Source organism: Python bivittatus, unplaced genomic scaffold (assembly GCF_059951505.1).
Source record: "Python bivittatus isolate LINGU-HERP-01145 unplaced genomic scaffold, Pbiv_v1 ctg000840_np1212, whole genome shotgun sequence".
NCBI lineage: Eukaryota > Metazoa > Chordata > Lepidosauria > Squamata > Pythonidae > Python > Python bivittatus.
This window is the reverse complement of record NW_028277113.1, coordinates 13,460,363-13,479,884: the sequence shown is the minus strand read 5'-3', so window position 1 is coordinate 13,479,884 and position 19,522 is coordinate 13,460,363. Positions and strand designations below refer to the sequence as shown.

Here is a 19,522-nt window from a genome sequence, read left to right as displayed (position 1 = left end):
AGGCAGAACAGGAATCAGAAAGCCAAGAATAAACCATAGCTTCTGACTCTGGCTTTGTAAGTGTTTCCATGTCAATAATAAACAAACCATGTAAGTTCACACTTTGCTTAGCAGGCAAGAAGGAGCAGCTGAGTAGCAAATACCAGGATACTTGCCCTTTTACAGAAACCAGTTTTCTCAGAAATTCTGGCTTAACATGACATGCAAATACAGCAACCCTCTCTTACAGTTTCAGTAACATTGTGAATATTCTTTTTTTAAAAAATGATTATTTCAAAGCTCAGTTACTGATCTTATATATTCCTACTTGTATTGCTCATTTAGTGTCTGGACCTTGGTATGGTCCTTTGGCATTACTCTTATCAGAGAGGAGGAAGCAAGGGAGATTTTGTCTGACTGAACCTACAGAGAGCATAAAATGGAAATCAAATGAATAGTAATATAATATACTATTTATCGTTTGTATAATTCTCATTTTAATAGTTGCTCCCAAAGGAAAGGAGATAGGAATAAGATCATGCATTCAGCACATAAATATATTGTTGAGGGGGCAGCCGTTATTTACTTCCCCTATTTTCTAACTGTCCTGCTTATTTATCATGTTATAGGCTGCCTATAATCAAGTTTTCCTGGCAGCTCATAAAAGGAATGGAATGTAAAAATACATCCATTAAAATAGATTCCACCATAAAGCATATGAACACTGCATAAAAAACAAACAGCAACAGTTTCAAGCTGGAATAGATGGAAATGGTTGGGAAAACAGAATATTAACTTGGTGTTGCAGTAAGATTAACGTAGGTGCCAGATGAGCCTTTCTCAGAAGTAAATTTAATAGCCAGGGTGCCACCATTGAAAAAGCCCTTTCCTTCCTTTCCCCAATTATTTACTTTGCATTTACAATCCCTTTTTTACTGGAGCAGAGCTTACAAATAGTTTATTCCCTGCTGTAGCTGACATGTAGTTCCTTCCCAGCTCTGCAGTGTTCAGAGCTATGCCACGTACCATCTCTGGCCATTCCCTTTAAGTCACAGGAGACAGCAACTTGCTGAAGCTCCACCTTTAGGTTTCATCAATGTGTTCATATATTTTTCATTCAATGGACCTATTCCATGAAATTAATTTTTTCTAAATCCACTCCACAATGAAAGAAAATGAATGCTGCAAATCTAAATCAGCTAAGCAAAAGCTCCATAGTGTTTTAAATCGCATTCTCCCTATGCTGTCTTCTGGGGGCTTGATTACTTTTTGAACTTTTCCTTTAATCTCCTCTCTTCATGGTATATTTATTGCTACATGATGCACATAACCTCTTGGGGCAAGCATTAATTTAACTTATGGTGGGAGCTTTTTTTCGATTTTTTCCTCTGGGTCCTTTTTCTTCATTTATTTTGCTTTCTATCTTCAGTGGAAAGCTTGCTCTAAATTGTTTTGCAGCATGATGTTGATAGGATGTTAATAGTTAGTTTTCTATATCCTGAATTCTTTAAAAACAATCTTAAACATTTCTTTGTTCAAGAAAGTGGATCAAACAATAGAATATATTTTGGGTCTTGTGTTTCTTAGAGCTATGTTTTTACTATTAAAATATATTATATATTGTATCTATATTGAAATGTCTTTGCATAGATGGAAGTAATCCATAATAATTCATATAAATATAGTTTTTAAAACATTCTCATTTGAGATTTTAACTCAGATCAATCTTTGCTATAGATATGTTTTTAATCAGGATTAAGCTTCTTAAAGCCTTCCATATGTTTTAGTCTAAAATTCTCACAATCTCTGTATATTATGGACTTTGTAGTCAAAGACATCTGAAGGATAATAGATTGCCCAACTCTGAGTTACATTATTAAACATGGTGTATGGTTTAGGTATTATTATTATTATTAGCTTTTAGGCTAATTAAAAATAATTCCATCTTTGCTAGGCAGTTTATCTGATTTTCTGACATTTGTGATGAAATCTGCAGTTATGAACAGGAAAATGCCATTGAAATGTTGAGGACAAAGTAAGAACATGAACTAATTCAAATCTGACAAAATAGAAGAAATAAAATTGTGTCAAGTATTAGTTATCAACGTCAAAGATGGTAGTATACACTGGATTACATGAGAAAGAGGTACATGACTCTCCTTGATGAGGAACAGGTTTACAGGCTTACACCTCTAAGGAGTTTTCCCCATCTATTAGCCACTGTCAGCAAGGCTCTGTGAGAATAATTTAACATCACAGCATTCCCAGCTGTGTGTTTTTTTTTAAAAAAAAAGTAGTTTGCATCACTTTCTTTGGATAAATCTTTTTTTCCTGGCATCCTGCTTTGTTAAGTCTCCTAACTTTCTCTCTTATCATAGCTTTCATTTCCAGTTTGAAATGCCTTGTTAGTCAGAGTCAGATTTCTTGCTGTTCTCCTTTCTTCCTCTGCCCATTATTAATTAAATGGTCTCAGTTTAACAATCCTTATATTTGCTGAAATGTTACTACTAACAGTTACTTCAGTAAACTAATTAGCTTTTTATGTACCAGCAGGGAGCACACCTTAAAGGAAATTGCTGCATTCCCCTCCCGCTTTATTTTATCATAGCTCAAATTTCTTGAAGCTTACCTAAAAATGTACCCTGGCTTTTTCTCAACACAGTTACACTCTTTCTATTACACTAATAAACCAATGGAATGGCATTTATAAGGCCTCCCTTTCTCTTCTCCTATGAAATATTCTGAGCAAATGAGAAATGCAATGAGCTGTGGTGGTGCTTCTCTTAAGGATTAACCAGAGGCCAAAGGGAGAAAGCCAGAACTGAAAGGCAGACAGAAGCATCCACAGAAGAGGAAGGTGTTGCAGCTGAGATAGGGTCCCAGCTCAAACTGTACAACTTTTCTAGTCCTCCATGATCTGGCTAGGCTGGCCAGCCCTGAGCCTATGAAGGTGGTCCAAGTTGCATCTGAAAATTCCAGGTACAAACCCCAGCTGCCCCTCTCAATGTCTGAACTTCAGTGCTTCAACGAATCTTTTGATGCTCTGTTCAAGGGCCAATTCTCCTCCGTATTTTAATCCACAGTAGTTATGTGCAGGTTGGCTTTATAGTTTGGGAAGAGGTATTGTTCAGGCAACAGGCCTTCAACTGCTGCAAAGGGATATGATACTTATGTTGTATCAGAAGGCTCACTGGGTGGTCTTAAAATTTGTATCTTATTTATTGAGCTGCCTATTTTTAAAGTATGATTAGCTGATCTTAATAATAAGGAATAATGCTTTCCCCTACTAGTGTATTCCTTGTTGACAAATGCTTCCCGTCTTCTAAAAACTGATAGGCTATACCATTGGCTAATGTTTGCCTGAATACACACAGTCTGTTCAACTGAAAAGTTCTAAGTCCTCCTGATAAGGAATCTCCTTTTCTTTGTGGGTGGGAACACAATTATTTGGGGAGCAGTAGAAAAAGAGGAAGAGGATGCACTAGAAGCCTAATTGTTGAGAAGAGGTGCACAACCAGAGATTACTAGCACTCCCAGTGCATAGCATTAATCCTCATTTAGGATGGTGGTTGGGGAAACATGATAAAAATTCTTCCTGCAACACAGAAGTGAATGCACACAATTGATTTCACATGCTCTAGCGTAGTCTTGCCCAATCTGAGACACACCAGAGCTGGAGGGACTATAATTTGAAGAATTCCTAGCCAGCATGGGAAGACTGCACTAGATATTTCTCATGCCTGTCAAATACTGAAATAGTCATGTGCCAAGATTTTTCAGTAAGTGAAAGGCAATATTTATTTTGAATCGAATCACTGTACCAGCAAATCAGTGGTAAACAGCAGTGTTTCAAGGAACCAAGTTTCCACCTATGGGGGAAAAAAAGAAACAAACCTGAAAGGCAGGTCACAAAAGCTCTACTGATTTTTTTTAAAAGAGAAGAGTTGAGGGGAGGTTTTGTCATTCTTTAGGAGTGTCATTCATAGACAGACAGACAGACAGACAGACAGACAGACAGACAGACAGACAGACAGACAGATAGATAGATAGATAGATAGATAGATAGATAGATAGATAGATAGGCATCTGGAATAATACCTGCTATTTATTCCTGTTCAATGTTAATAAATGGCACATCGGGAATCCATAATACCCCTTTGATATTATTTTCTGGTGTAAAGGAACTATCATTGCTGGAATGAAGCTTGGATGTCCCGACCTGACCTTCCTGTTGGTTTTGGTGGCTGGCAAGCTGTAGATAGTACTCCTCAAGAAAACAGTGATGGTAAGCATCTCTTTTCCTTTCTTTGCCCCCTGTGCATGATAAAAATGGTTTGTCATTTAAAGGCATTCTCATGTAGCAGAACAGTTGCCATCTGGAAGGATGCAACATATATTTTTACCCAGCCTTCTTTTCTCATAATACCAGAAATTAGGGTCCTCCAATTAAGTTAACTGAGAATAAGTTCTGGTCCAGCAAAACAAAGAAAGAAGCAAGCACTGTTTGTATGATACATAACTTAAAGTATCTACTGTTAATAGTTTTTTTTAAAAAAACAACCTGTGGTCTTCCGGACTGGAGAAAAGGAAACTGCCCATCATTTATGATATAGTGAATCAATATTCTACTGATACTGCAGCTGTGAGGTGAATAGGAATCTCAGAAATTCAATCCATGCTAAGCATCAAAACTGGGACAAGGATTCTGGATTTGTCTACCTGCTGCAGTTGCCAGAGTATCCTGGCTATGCAATGGGTAATGCAGCAGACACAACATTCTTCCCAACACCCAAATCAGTAAAGTCCTTCCTTAATTGCCTTCAGTTCACTGGACTTCTGGGGGAGGTATGGCGAACTGAAGACAGCCCTGTGAAAGTAGAGTCAACAACCATGGCAAAGATCAAGGAACCAGCGAGTAGACTGGTTCCTTGGAACCTCTCCAAATAAGGAGAGGATGGGAGATTGCCTGCATGTGCTCCAGAAAGCTGCTCCTCACAAGGAGACTGCAGGACAGCAGTTTTCTGTGGGTTTGAGTCCTGGGAGATGACAGAATTAGCCATCTTGCTCACAACTGTGGTGGAGACTTTTAAAGGACACCAAGTTTGCAAACCTCAGGTTCTAATCACTTTCGGAAATTTCTCATTAACTACTTCTAAGCTATTAGAGACCTTCAGACCAAAGTCTGAAAACGCCAGGTGAGTCTGCCTTCAATCCTGAATGAAAGACAATTTTAATCATAAGCTTAACAATTTAACAAATCTGAAATAAACAGCAAAAAGCTAAATAAGATTTTGATCTTAGAAAGTTATCAATGGGCTAAGGATCCAGATAAAATTGGAATATTGAAACTTTTACAATAAGTTTTTGGAATTAATTATAAAGAACAAACAGTTTCTCATGGGAAATAGATTCGGTTTTGGTTTTTACAAGACAAAACAAAGATAAGCAATTTCATTATTTCAAAAACTGGACACTAGAGGGGACTAAAGTTTTTAGGTAGAGGAAAGATTTACAAGCCTATAAAATGGATTGGATTTATGTAAATTAAAAAAACAAACAAAGTTGCTTGTTATGGACACGTTGGCATCAAAATGAAAGACAAGGCCAAATCTCAGCTAGGAGCAATACTATATGGGTTCATTCAGAAGTGAGGTCAAAGAGGTTTACTTCCTTGGAGATATATTTAAGGGTGTGGCCTCAATGATCCTGAATTATTTAGATGGTATTTAGTTGAACAGAGCAGACTATATCACCAATCTCCAATCTACTAAACTAGCTTGTTGCCCAGATTTGATGGAGAGTGCCACCCCCATCAACTGCTACTCTTGCTAGCTTTTGCCTGTTGAATGGAAACTAGCACCCTCAAGTAGCAAAACCTCTTACCCTGTATGTTTCATAAGCACCATGCTTCCTGCAGAACTTCAACATCATAACTGATTGTTAAATGAGAAAGAAACAAAGAAAGAAAAAAGTAATTTATCAATTATCATGTTGTTAAATGCATCTATGACCTGAGCAAATTTTTATTCAGAATGTAAATATATTTAGAGATCATGTATGTGTAATGAGAATTTATTTTTGCTCTTTGGGAGAGGCAAATATTAGCATATTAGTATACGGCTGTCAAATAACTGTAACAAATGTCTGTAAATGTGATTCATATTGACTCTGCTTTAATTATGTAACCTTTCAAAGCTTTGCTGTTTGCTGTGGTCTCAGGCTGACAGCTGATCAAGTGGATAGTGTTAAAAGATTGGACATCAGCAGTAGCTTGGCAGGGAGGGATGGGTGGGTTCTGGGTTACTGCACAAATTTTAGTACTTGGATCACATTGTGACTTTTCACATACAGGCATGTATCGGTGTGGTCCAGCTTCTGTTCAAGCCATCAAGCATGGACATGTCTGTTTCCAGTTTGATGCACCTTTTGTTTTTGCAGAGGTATGCATCTGTGCAAAGCGCTTTCCTTCAAATGGGTTCAGTAAAAATATGATTGAGACTTAAGTAACTTTTTACTATTAATTTATTTCAGATTTGTTTTTATTTGTTAGTCATCTAGCAATTGAAATAGTTGTTGACTTCTATTAAAACAAAAAATGTTACTTATAACCCTGTAACTACTATATAATAATAGCATAATACCATTTCATAGTGTGCAGGTGGTCACTTAATGACCACTTGTTCAGCAATTGTTCAAACTTACAATGGCGATGAATGAGGGTTAGTTACAACCAGCCCTCATACTTATGGCTGTTGCAGTATCCCTGCAGTCATGTGATTGCGATCTGGATGCTCGGTGACCAGCTTGCAATTATGACATTGCAGCATCCCGTGGTCATGTGATTGCCATTTGCAACTTTCTTTGCCAGATTCCTAAAGCAAAGTCAATGGGGAAGCTGGCAGGAGGTCACAGATGGAGACCACATGATGTCGCACTTAACAATGGTATGGGATTTGCTTAATGACAGCAACCAGAAGTGCCAGAATTTCTGTTGCTAAGCAGCGCGGTCATGTGACGCTACACTTTACAACCACATTGCTTAGCGACAGAAATTCCAGACCCAATTACTGTCATTAAGTGAGGACTACCTGTGTTCTGCACTGAACAAAACCTCCAGAATAATGTTTCCTATGTAGAAGCTAAGGTTTAGGTGGCCTCTTATCTAAACTATGAATTGTCTTTCATACATTAGCATTTGTGAGAATTAAAAAATGCCATTTTCAGAGAAGCTCAGGTGCTCATTTTTGCCTGATGACTACAGAGGGATGCCCAAAGCAGCACCTCATATTGGATAATCTAGTCACAAGACTTGTAAAAATCCAGTGAAACGATCCCCTAAAAGAGATCCTGGTTGGATTGTGGCAGTACAAGAACAATGAATTTTCTAATGATTGCCTGTGAATGGATTTTACCCTAATGTATTTCTTGAAACTTAGAATTCATTTGTGGCTCACAGTTTGAGGACCACTAACCTACAGAGTTTTGAGCCAACCAGCAACTCATTTGATGTTTTTTTTCCTATTTTTTTTTTTTAGGTGAACAGTGATGTTATATATTCAAAAGCAATGAAGAATGGAACTAAAGTGGTTCAACATATTGACAAAACCCAGATTGGAAAATTAATTTTGACTAAAGAAGTGGGTACAAATGAAATGAAGGACATCACTGAGCATTACAAATTCCGAGAAGGTAATTGTGTGGCAAAGTTCAATAAAAAGCAATTCATTTATCTAACAGGTCTTTGACACCACCTTTGTATTCATCTCCCAGTCTCTCACAAAACAGTTTGAAATCACCCACAATTGTCTTTGATTGTACGGTCTCAAAAGCAGAGAAAACCATGAGCCAATCAGTTCTCTCCCTCCAGCTGATCAACAGGACAGAGCAAAGATACCATAAAGTCAGTGTTCTGCTCCCTAAATTACCACCCGCTGTGGGGTAACAAAAATCCTCCATACTCTTGCTCCATACAAATGGCTAGTGCTACCCCCACAAACAATCCATGTTTTTCAGTAAGTGTATTTGTGTGCATTTTTCTGGTGACTTGTAAATAAATAAATGAAAGAATAGTTGCTATGACAGTTATGTGATAGAAGTCAATTGAAAAAAAAGGTAAATAAAGACTACCAAGAGAGATCTTTCTTGAATTTAAAAGCACCTGTGAGTTGTGAAGATGATATGTTAACATGTCAACAATTTTGCCACTGAGTAGTCAGTAGTTATGACCATGGCTGCATGTTGCAAGGGTAGCTGATTTTGGGGGAGGGTAAAGATAAATTCTAAAGAAACCATACAGAAGGGAGACAACATTTAAACACAGAATTCTGAATCTCTACTGGATGAGCAGGGGGGAAGTGTAAGCCCAGGACCCAAGAAGTTGGGTAAGGTAAGAATTCCCATGAAGGGGAAAAAAGATTGCCTATATGGGATGGAGAACCATAGAAATTAAAAGGAAAGTACTGACTATGCTGCAGTTTCTAATAAACAGAAGCAATCAGAAATAAGCTCAATCCTCTGACGTAAACAGTATCATGAGCTCAATCGGGCCTGGATCCTAACCCAAAATGATACAAAATAGTGGTGTGGAAATGTCCAAAGTCTACACATTCACAGAATAGTACCCCTTATTGTCTACTCAGAACAACTTCTAAACTTCCAGCCTATATGAAGAAACAAGAAAGCTTCTAGTTAACAAGCTTCCCATTTCATTCATACTAGGAAATTATGGTTAAGAGCTTAATAAAAAGCCATATCTAAAGCCACAGTTTGAAGTTGGCTTCATCTAAGCTGTTAATCACAGTTCCCTGGTTTATGTAAAATTCTGACATGTTCTTTATTATGTGTCCCCAAGCCTTGTTCATATCTTTTTGATTCTGTGCCATATCTCTGTCTCTGTCTCTATCATTTATCTATGGCATTATTTAAATAATAATTCAGATTATTTGTTATTATGTTTTCCTGTGCCATCCCCTAAAATATGCTTCAAATGAGGTATAAAGCAGCAATACAAGCTAGATTGATCACATTTTCATATCATGCAATAACATAGTTTAGTACATTAATAGACAGCCAAGTGGTCTTTGAATTATAACTCCCAAGCCACATGTGTGTAATGGTCAGGGAATTTGAGTTATGTTCCACATATTTTCCCTTCCTTTCTCCTTTCCTGCTTCCAGTACTGAGAATATTAACTTTTAGTTCATCATTTATTTGGACCCAGCGTTGTGATTGACAGTTTTGTTAATTGCAAGAAACCACCTTTTAAAATTGGCTTCTTCAAAATTAGTCAGTGCTGGCCTTTTTGTTATACCAGAAGGCCCAATGAACTACTGAGGGAAAGTGGGGAGAAAATTCTGAGCTCAAGTAGCTTTCAGCCTGTTACTGTTTTTAAACTTCAAATTAGATCATGCTTTAGCAGAGAATATGCAAACCTCTGGATATCAAGCCATGGATAAGCTAAATTTTAGCCTAGTTATGAGATAGTGGCTGGTAATTTACATACTGTGACAGCCAATATCTATTTGTTTTGCAGGTACAGAAGAAGAAAGACTGGCCCTGGAGACTGCCTTGATGTATGGGGTTAAAAAATCTGAAACTGAGGATGCCTCATCCAGTACAGAGGTTGACATGAATATTGTGGTGGAAGACTCAACTCTTGGCAGTGATTTCACTGTCACTATTACTTTTCAAAACAAAACCCCAAGACGCTACACTGCAACAGCTTATATTTCTGGCAATGTTGTGTTTTATACTGGAGTCTCAAAGACTCAATTCAAGGATGACAGCTTTGATGTGACGCTGGAACCCATGAAAGGTAAGGCTATGGTTGTCTTTTGACCTCAAATACTGCTTCACTAATTCAAATGTGGAAGCCATCCTTCTCTGACTTGGCATCCTCTAGAAGTGTTGGACTTCAACCCGTATAATCCCACAGTTTTTGACCAGGCTGGCTAGGCATTATGAGAATTGAAATCCAACAGATCAGGAGGGCAACCAATCAGGTAAGATTAATGTAGCCCACCATTTCTTGAAGGCTCACAATGGATAAAAATATAATAAGAAAACAAGGAAGTCTTTATTCAAAATGTGTTTTCTGTAAAGTGTTCAAAGTATTTTGCAGAAATTGACGTTGCATAAAAAGCTTCCATTATCAACAAGAAAATGTTTAATTAATTGATTAAAATGGTTTAAAAACCTGAAAACAGTAGAAATATACTTGCACAAAGGCTGGTAGGAAAAAAAATAGTCTTCCTGATATTTTACTATAGCAAGCCTAGTCTATATCCTTGGGAAGAATAGTCAAATGGTCTGAACCAGTAGAGAAAGTTTTCTAGTTGCTCCTTATCTAATTTCAGAAAGCAGAGGGGTAGAAGATGATGGCCTGAATTGAATGAAAACTCATATGGGAGTTAGGGATATGTAGATCACTAACAATCCAATATCTTTTACTGTTTACATTTGCAAGGCAGTATTCTCATCCATTTTGCTTTTAAAACTCTGGCAAAAAAAGTGCAACTGTTTACATTAACAAGTCTTTTTAATTTATACAGCTTTTTTTCCCATCAACGTCTGCTGATTTATGTAGTTTTAAATTCCCCCCTAAGAAAACTTTGGTGTGACTATTATTCTTTTATCGTAAATCTTTCCTGCTGTAAAGGCCTCAGAAATGCACAGTCTGTTTTTAGGGGCATTTCTCTCGTTTGTTCCCTAGATTTTAGAAAAGGAATAATCAGCAGATTTCATTCAGTTCTGGTGTCTAGGGTATGACCCAGTCCAGCATTTCACCCCAAAAAAGGTTTGCTGTGGATTTCTTTTATGTCCATAATAGAGCAGCAGTGATCTTTCAGACACATGGAGCCTGGCGTTTTTGACTTTGTAGGTCAGATATAACAGGACCAGTTCCAGGCTCAAAGTGCTGTCTGGTATGCAAGGCACCCATTCCCAAAGAATAATCAGAACTGCTGGAGGCTCGTGGGCAGTAGCAGAAAGGAACACCATCTAGACCAGTGAAGTATGGAGACAAATGCCCCTAGTTTTAAATTTCACATGAAAATAGCACACTCTGGAGAATTTGATTAAATCAAAAAATGATGTCAGGTTTGCAGCTACCAACGGCTTGATAAATTCATTCAGAAGAGGAGGAAGGCAGGCATGGATACCCCCAATTGTGTACAGTATTAACTTTGATGCAGAGTGCTGGGTCCTCAGAAGTGGCTTGAAGATGCCTGGTGTTGAACCCAGATCTGTGTACCAATGTTTGGAATTATGCTAATTATAAATTTTAAAAAGCACTAATTAGAAATTAAAAAGGAGTCTGCACTGATGTCCATGTGAAGGCCCCATTTCACATCAAATATTTATTTGCAAGGCAGAGGAACACTTAAAAGCCTGAGATTGGCTCCCACATCTGCTCCATGTTTAACCTATAGTGAAGGCTATAGTGTATGACATTCTTGGCTTGTTATGTGTTAGCAATATTTTTTGGTAATCCCTCAAATGAACATTACTGTACAGGAGCCTGTGTAAATTTTTTGTATTGAAACTCATATATGCAGATGGGTAAAAGTGTTTGAATGTACCTTAATTACACACACATGTACTATATATACTGAGGAGGGTCTTTAGAACTTTTTAAACGAATTATATAGCAAAACGTGTGCATGGCTTCAGTTGTATTTTACATATGGTAGATAATGCTAGTATGTTTATGACTAGGGGCTGTGTTTATGGAAAATTAGGGCAAAATGGGTTTCCGTTTAGAATCTGATTATATGATCCTCCAAAGCATGTTAAAATGAATTGTGTAGGTGGAAAACAAGTTCATAGATGTGAATGTGTCAGTATCTTCAAAGGGGAAATATTCCATGAGTTAAAAAAAGATCCTTTGACACACACTAATAATATTGCTATATTTAGTATTTTATCCAAGAACATGCCGATGACTATCACTGTGAATCTTGTTCCCCTATTATTTAATCGCTTTCCTCCAGTGTACACCGAAATGTGAAAACACCTCTTCTCCCAGTGAACAACTTACTAGTATCCTGGCCCCAACAAATAAGCTTAAAACTCACTTGTTGAGGCTAGCATTTTCTCAGGAACAATTCATCAAGATCTGCATGTCCTAGCTGAGGGCAAGCCAGCAATGGATGGGGCCCAAATCAAAATTGGATGTCTAAACCTCTTTTATTACTCATTCTGCCATCCCCTGCTCTCTCTCTTTTCCTCTCATTATCTCCTTGCTTGTGGATTGCTCAGAGAAGGGACAGTTCATTCTAAGTAGAATCTGAACTGATTTTGGGAGGTCTTTTGAAATTAGATCAACATATACCTGTACATGCCTAAGACCAATGCTTGTCTTAAAATAAATAAGTCTTGCTGATTTTGATGATTATTTCATTTATGGCCTTCAGTTGGTAGCCTTGAAACCATATCTAGCTAAAGTCAAATGCAGAAACATAAGTCTATGAGCAATAAGGAAAAAAGACTGCACTAATCAGTCCTATCCTTTTAGAATACCTGCTCCAGCTCTGAATCCACTTGACATCATGTATTCACTGGATGTTAGTTGATGGGTTTAGGGCCAAAATCAGGAGGAAGGGAAGTCATTGGATTGGGCTGATATATACAGTCTTCCTATATGAATGATGCATCAATCACTGTACAAATACAGTGGTACCTCAGTTCACAAACTTAATTCGTTCCGCGACTCTGGTCGCGACCCGAATTGGTCGCGACCCGAATCAAATTTTCCCATAAGGTTCAATGTAAATACGGTTAATCCGTTCTGACCCCTCCGAATTTGGTCGCGACCCGATTTTGGTCGCGTCCCGAATCAAATTTTCCCTTTCAAAGTTCAATGTAATTACGGTTAATCCGTTCTGAACCATATGTATTTTTTTTTTAAAACCACAAAAATATGAAACAAAATACAGTATGAAGAGAGAGAACGCTAACCTTGCTCGACGCAACTTCTGGCGTGGAGGACAGGAAGGCAGGTGGGGAGGCGGTTATTGCTTGGAGGGAGAGTCCCCCTCCCTACAGGAAGCCACGACCACGTGTCATGGGAGGGAAAATGGCCACGGATCCTGTTCGTCACCCGATCCGGCGTTCGCGAACGGAAGCAAAATTTTGCGAACGGTGCTGTTCGTGACCCGAATTGGTCGTGAACAGAAGCATTCGTGACCCAAGGTATCACTGTATAATGTGGATCCAGATGATAAATGTATACACCATTAGTGCTCAGGCTAATGGACATCTCCCATAGTATCTGCCCAGACTATTTGGTCTGGCAGGAGTGGTGCACTCCAGATTCCTTTGATTAAATAAAACCATCTATCAGCATTCTGGAAGCGCATCTTCTCTGTAGCAGCATTTGCCCTCTGGACTGAGGTCCCCCTGAGATCCAGATGGCCCCACCCTGTTGATGTTCTAAAGGGTCTTGAAGACTTATCTCTTCACCCAGGCATTTGGCGAGGGAGAATGAAGCCCCCTTGGACCATGCGTTTTTGTTTCTTTTTTGTTCCATCCGGTTCTTGTTATCCTTGCCATCTTTTATTCTTGTTTTTTTTATTATTATTATATTTTCCCTTCTTTTTAATGTTTTTACTTGTCAGCTGCCCAAAATCATTGGGAGTCAGGTGGCTTACAAATTTAAATAACAATAATCCCCTCCTGAATAGATTGATCTTGTATGGCTCATACTGAGTTTACTGCTGCTTCAGTGAACTCAGTCTACTTTCTACTGTAAATTAGTGCTAGGAAAATATTATTTTCTTCATGTTTTTAATAGCTCATTCAATTTGACAAAAGAGAATTTGTTTGGAGAAATGATTTTGTGGTATTCTTATGCTCATTTAGTTGCATATTGGCACCCTCTGGCTTCATGTACTTCAGTTATAACCTAAAGAAGGATATCAGGAGGGAACTCTTCCCATGCAGCTTTATCAGTTGTGATATTACTATTGCCACTGAAGGGAGTTCTGCTCTTGAGAAATTGTTGGAGAATTTCTAGTTACCCTGGAAACATTTGGAGAAATTGTCCAATTTCTTTGTGCACAAATTTGATGGAGAATTTTGAAAGTCCATTTGTGCCATTTCTAAAAGAAGACTGGATATAAGTGCAGACTTAACCTGAAATATTTTTCTTGCATGCCCTTTTTGGATTTTGAAAAAGGATTCACATGTCACATAACTCATTTATTTATTTTCTCTTTTCCAATAGAGTTGACTGCTCCAGAATTTTATTTAAGGTTAAGACTTACAGGCATTCTGTGTAATTCCTTTGCAGCTGAGGGGGCGCATCAAACAGCTTTTGACTGTCTTGGAAATCTAGGTCAGGTGGCTGCCTGCAAATAGTAATAAGAAGGAATGCAAGGATTCTGTTTTGATGTGGATGGAACAACAGAAGAAAAAAGCAGCATGTCTTTTCATACAATAACCTCACAATGCAGAGTTAGGACTTCCACATGTAATTCAGTCAAGACAAGAGATTAAGAGTTGTTCCTTCTGACTGCTGCCCGGCTCATTGTCTCATCCCACTCACCAGAGGTCTGCCAAATCCAGCATTTTTAATAGGCTTCCCTGATTTCCAGTATGTTTTGCAGTAAGATGATTACTAGCACAATTCTAAATACTGTGATTCTTTAGGGTTTATATTACAGATTTTATGTATTCTTCCTCCAATTTTTGAAAATTTGGTTGCATAGTTGGAAGGAATTCTGGAGACAGCCAAACGTTTGCTTGGGGAGGTGTTGCAGGAGTTGGGGCCCAATTCCTGCAATATATGTTGACTCAGAAGTAAATCCCATTCAGTTCAGGACGGGGAGGGTGTTATCATCCCAGCTAAATAAATATAGGAATTCACCCTTAATTAATCAATTTGTAATATAGATTTTAAAAATCCTTGGCCAGATAAACTTTTGGACTACACCTTGTTTCTCACATCTGAGAAGGGCCTACTTCCTGACCTAAGCCAGGATAGCCCGTAGCATTTTGATGCCTTTAAACAAAATAATTCTCAATCTAACTGAATGATATTCCATGCAACAACATTGGCTGGTTATGGCAGCATAAAAGCTCTTTTCAGAGCATCTGAGATAATCAGGGTAACTAGGAAGTGTGGGGCAGCTGAACGCAGTTATTACAGTTTGTAAACCATTGCTTATTCTTTAGTATTATATATGAACTGGGTCATTATGACTTGTTCAATAAACAATGATTGAAACAAAGTGTGGGGTAGAGGAGTGTGTGAAACCAGAAAGTTTTGGAACTCTTGGCTGGTTTATAGGAGGGAAGGAGTTATTCCATCCATTCAACCCTTCAGATGTAGCTGAACTGCAGCTTGTGGTAAGCACAGCTAGCATAGTTAATGTACGGCTGTTGGACATTGTAGCTCATCAACACCTGGTTGCCCCCAAGCTTTCCCTTTCTACAAACAACAGTCCTGACTATAGGCCTGGGTAGAAACTAATGGACAAATCCCAAACAAGTGCTACCAGATCTGGCCTGCAAAAATCCAGATTACTATTAGATGCCTTACCTCAAAGATGCCCAGTCATACTTTAACTTGTCAATTTATGGTTCAGCATGTCATGTGAACTTGGGAAAATGGGTTGACTAAGTAAATTATAGTTAACCATGGACAAGGTATCGTGCAAATATAGGAAAGGGGTAGAATCAAGCTCTGCCTTCTTGTGCAAGAGGGGTTCAGAATGCTTTGAAAGGACTGAAATATTGTGGAAAACTCTGTAGCACCCTTTTTTTCCCCTTTGCTGGAGCATGCACTGCTTTTTGAGAACAGTGGTGCGGATATACTCTTAAATGCCCTTCTGAGATTGCTTTCAAATGTCAGATTTCTCCAGGTGAACAATGAAACAATAGCTTCAAGAAAGATTTATTAGCAAGCTATTTTCCAAATTCCCTAACATGTTTTAAATATATGTTGTGTTACTCAGCAAACCTCTTAACTAAAAACAGGGAGTAAAACTGATCTCCTCAAGGTTACTTTAGAGTAAATAGAATCAGGTAATTGTTATTTTTATATATGTAATATTTTCTCCAAAGCAATGTATTTATAGCTGGCTGTTCCTCCAAGCACTGGGTTAGAGTGGAGCTGAGTCAGGTGGTCTGCAGTATGATGGCCCAATGACTGGTGGGAAGAGTCTGATTTGTTTGTTTTTATACTGTTGCAAGCTGCCTTGCATCATTGTGTGAGATAGGCAGCCATATAAGTTCCTTAAATAAATAATAAATTATAGAGAAAAATTTTCCTTGGCTTGACTATACTGATTCAGGCTACAATTATAAATACATACTTATTGGAGTGTAAATTAGCATCTGCAGGGGTAAATCTGTGATCTGTTAGTCACAGCGATGTGATCAAAGTCCCACCCCTTCTGTACATGCACTAACTTTATATGCACATGCAAAGGGGTGTGGCTTTGATCGCACTGCCACGTCCACGATGTCACTGCAGATGCCATGGGATACTTTTCACTGAACCTGTAGTTGCTTTTGAGTAATACCTTTAGGATTGCATGATTAGAGTGTTACTCATTCCCAACAAGCCAGACTGATAGGAGAGAAGAATCTCCATTCCAAACACTGCTAATTCACACGTACATGCAGGATAGGCATGGAATAGGGTAGACATACTGTGCTGAAACTAGAACTATATAGAGGTAAACAGGAAATGTGATGAAGCAGTTGAAATGACCATGAACATTCCTGTGACTAAAGAAGCAATTCTCCATTGTGCAGTTGGAGTCTGGAATGCCACAACATAATTGGACTGTATGACTTGGGAATTAGAAATTAAGCAAATCCTCTCTCAAAAAATTGCGTCCTGTTGGTATGGCCAAAGGAAAGGGGACATGGACATTTTACAATTTCTCCTGAGGAAGGAGACATTCCTGAACAGATTTATGACAGGAGGACTCACAATAAGCAGTAATCCAGTTTCCTTTCTCCCCCGCCCCCCAACCCTGCACACTGCATATAGAAGCAACATCAACTTTGTTGGCTGCAGCCTGGCCACTCTTCTACCTCCTTCACAATTAATTGGGATCTGTGGGTGGCTGCCACCAAAATCTGGGGGAGAACATTTGGAGAGAGTTCTGAGAGGTGACCTTTTGGGGGAGGATGGGATAAGAAAAAGGATCTTGCCAAGGTTTTTGAACGGCTCAATGCCTTGCAAGACAAATGGCTTTTATCCCCTTGTACCTGGCAATATCTTTTTTCTGCCACATCTCCATGATGCTGTCTTCATCTCATCCCCAACCTATGAGTGAGGCAGACTTAAATAATCCTTAACTCTACCAGGGTTAAAGTAGTATTTCCCCTTTATTCCAACACTGTTGAAGAACAGCCTCCAAATGCTCAGAAGCAGTTAGACTCTGTTATCCATTGCTCAGGTGGAAAACTATGTGGTTAGCAGTAACTGGGAACGGAAAAGAGGCTAGATTGGGATAGGCAATTTCAGGCTGATAGAGCTTTCTGCCAAGATGGGTGGAAAACACTGTAACTCAGTAATGGGAACAGATCCAAAATAGCTCTTTAATGAAATACTTCCTATTTCAGCTTTCTGCTACTAGCAGCAGTTTAAGGTAATACCTTTCACTATATGGGTGGAAGTGATCCAAACCTGTAAATAAATGCAGGTCTCCCAGCACTGGCCATTCTGTTCCATCACAGCAGGGAAAATGAGCTACAGTTCAGCCCTTAGATGTTTCTTTGCATGTTGGAAAGCACTGGACCCTTCTGCAAGCAACATCTTTATTGCATCTGGTGTAATCTGGAGTAATATACCATCAGCAGGACTGGGAGTAATAACTGGCAGCTATATTACTCAGGCTTCAGTTGTGTTTCTCTGTTTGTTCCTCCTGTCAGTTGAAACTCTTGAGGTGCTAATCGAGTCAAGCGAGTACATGAGCAAGTTGGTGGAACAAGCTTTCCTACATTTCTTCGTCACGGCCCGTGTCAATGAACTACAAAAGATCCTGGCCCGGCAGAAGACTGTTTCACTGAAAATCCCCCAATTGCTCCTCAAGGTCAGTCTGGAAGCAGCAATGAGCAAAGAGATAAGAAGTTGCCTGACAATATTCTGCATCTTGGTCTATTCCTACCCAGTTTGAGCTATGTTGTTTTGTATCTGTCAGTGTGTAAGCTGATGAACTGGGGAGACTGGGATGGGAGAAAGAAGCCCAAATGAGGGATATTGCAGGAATTTGCTAGAGTTTGGCTTAGGAACAGACTTTGAGAGAGCATGGCTGAGAATAGCAGGTGAATCCTCCAGCATCCAGATTTCTCCTCACACATCTCAGATCCAAATCCAAGCATTTGTTGAGGAAATCCTGGGTCTCCCATCTGTTCTCTTCCACCCTCACCAAAAACATTGCTCCAGCTCTAGTCTTCAAGATCCCCCCTCTGTCCCCATGCTTTGGCAAGCATGAAGGAGCATGTCCTGGACCATTTCCCCAATTTAATTGTCCTCTTCAAAGCTGTCTTAGTTTGCCAGGAGACAATATGCATATGAACTGGAAATGTAATCTACACATACCTAGTATCTCAATATTTTTCTCTGAAGAAATAAAAGTGGTACTAATAGAGAAATGGTGTCAAGAGGAAGTGTTAAAAGAATCTTTTCACACCACCATTTCCCCAAAGTGCAGAGTGATTGCTAATTAGTTATAAAATATAGAGGAGAAGTCATGAGCTTCTCACATCATGTCTGATTGATTTCAGATACACATTTGAAAGCATTACACAGAGATAGTAATAGACACAAACATGTCTTTCCAAGCACTTGTATCATACACAACATGGCTGATTCTACCATTAGGCAAAATTAACTGGCCACCTAAGGGAGCAAGTTTTTGGCATTACAAAAAGGTAGTAAATTGTTTATTCATTTAGTATTTTATTTTTACAGCCAAGGAGAAAGAGGAGGATTTTTTCCTCCATTGCCAAAATAGCTTGTTTGTCCTTCTGCCACACAGCAAAGGATCCTGGGAGGAGGTGGGTGGGTAGGATGGCAGGCATCATTTACTATTCTGCCTCAGGCACCAAACTCTCATAGGCTGGCCTTATGCGTAAATACTTACTAGATCTCTCTGTGCTTTTGTCAGTAAAGCTGGTTTTCTTTCCTATGAAAATACATGAACATTTCAATTTCTTCAAACCCTTTTTCTCCTATATAGTTGTTCTCTAAGCCAGGAGTCCCCTCATTTGTTTTGTAGAACTTCTAGCAAAGCAAGGTTCATAGCAGAGCTTTTGGAACACCACCAGTTGTAACAGTCAAGAGGCAACAGGCTTTATCCTGCTATGTTGGTTGACTGAACGTGTTTGGCTGTTGTGGAAAGCTCTCTTCAGTCATTGGTTGTAATAAATGCACAGGTTGGGAGGGCATTAACCTGCATCTATTCATTATAAAGAGTCTTCAGTTAGCAAACACACACACTCTCTATTGGGAAAAAGAGGAATTCTCCTTTAATACCTTCACTTAACATTGTTGAGCTAAGAGAGAGTGATTGGCCTAAACTCA

General features: G+C 38.8%; 1 protein-coding gene across 2 annotated transcripts in view; it reads left to right on the top strand.

Annotated features, from left to right (window-relative positions):
• F13A1 (coagulation factor XIII A chain) overlaps positions 1 to 19,522 on the top strand; it is a 101,520-nt gene that overhangs the window by 60,224 nt on the left and 21,774 nt on the right. Inside the window, exons 9-13 of one of the 2 annotated variants that reach the window (XM_088130807.1) lie at positions 4,161 to 4,264; positions 6,331 to 6,419; positions 7,515 to 7,668; positions 9,512 to 9,793; positions 17,869 to 18,029. In XM_088130807.1, coding sequence (XP_087986933.1) covers positions 4,161 to 4,264; positions 6,331 to 6,419; positions 7,515 to 7,668; positions 9,512 to 9,793; positions 17,869 to 18,029 — 790 coding nt within the window. The remainder of the gene's footprint in view (positions 1 to 4,160; positions 4,265 to 6,330; positions 6,420 to 7,514; positions 7,669 to 9,511; positions 9,794 to 17,868; positions 18,030 to 19,522) is intronic. The other variant, XR_015794030.1, reaches the window with a different exon arrangement.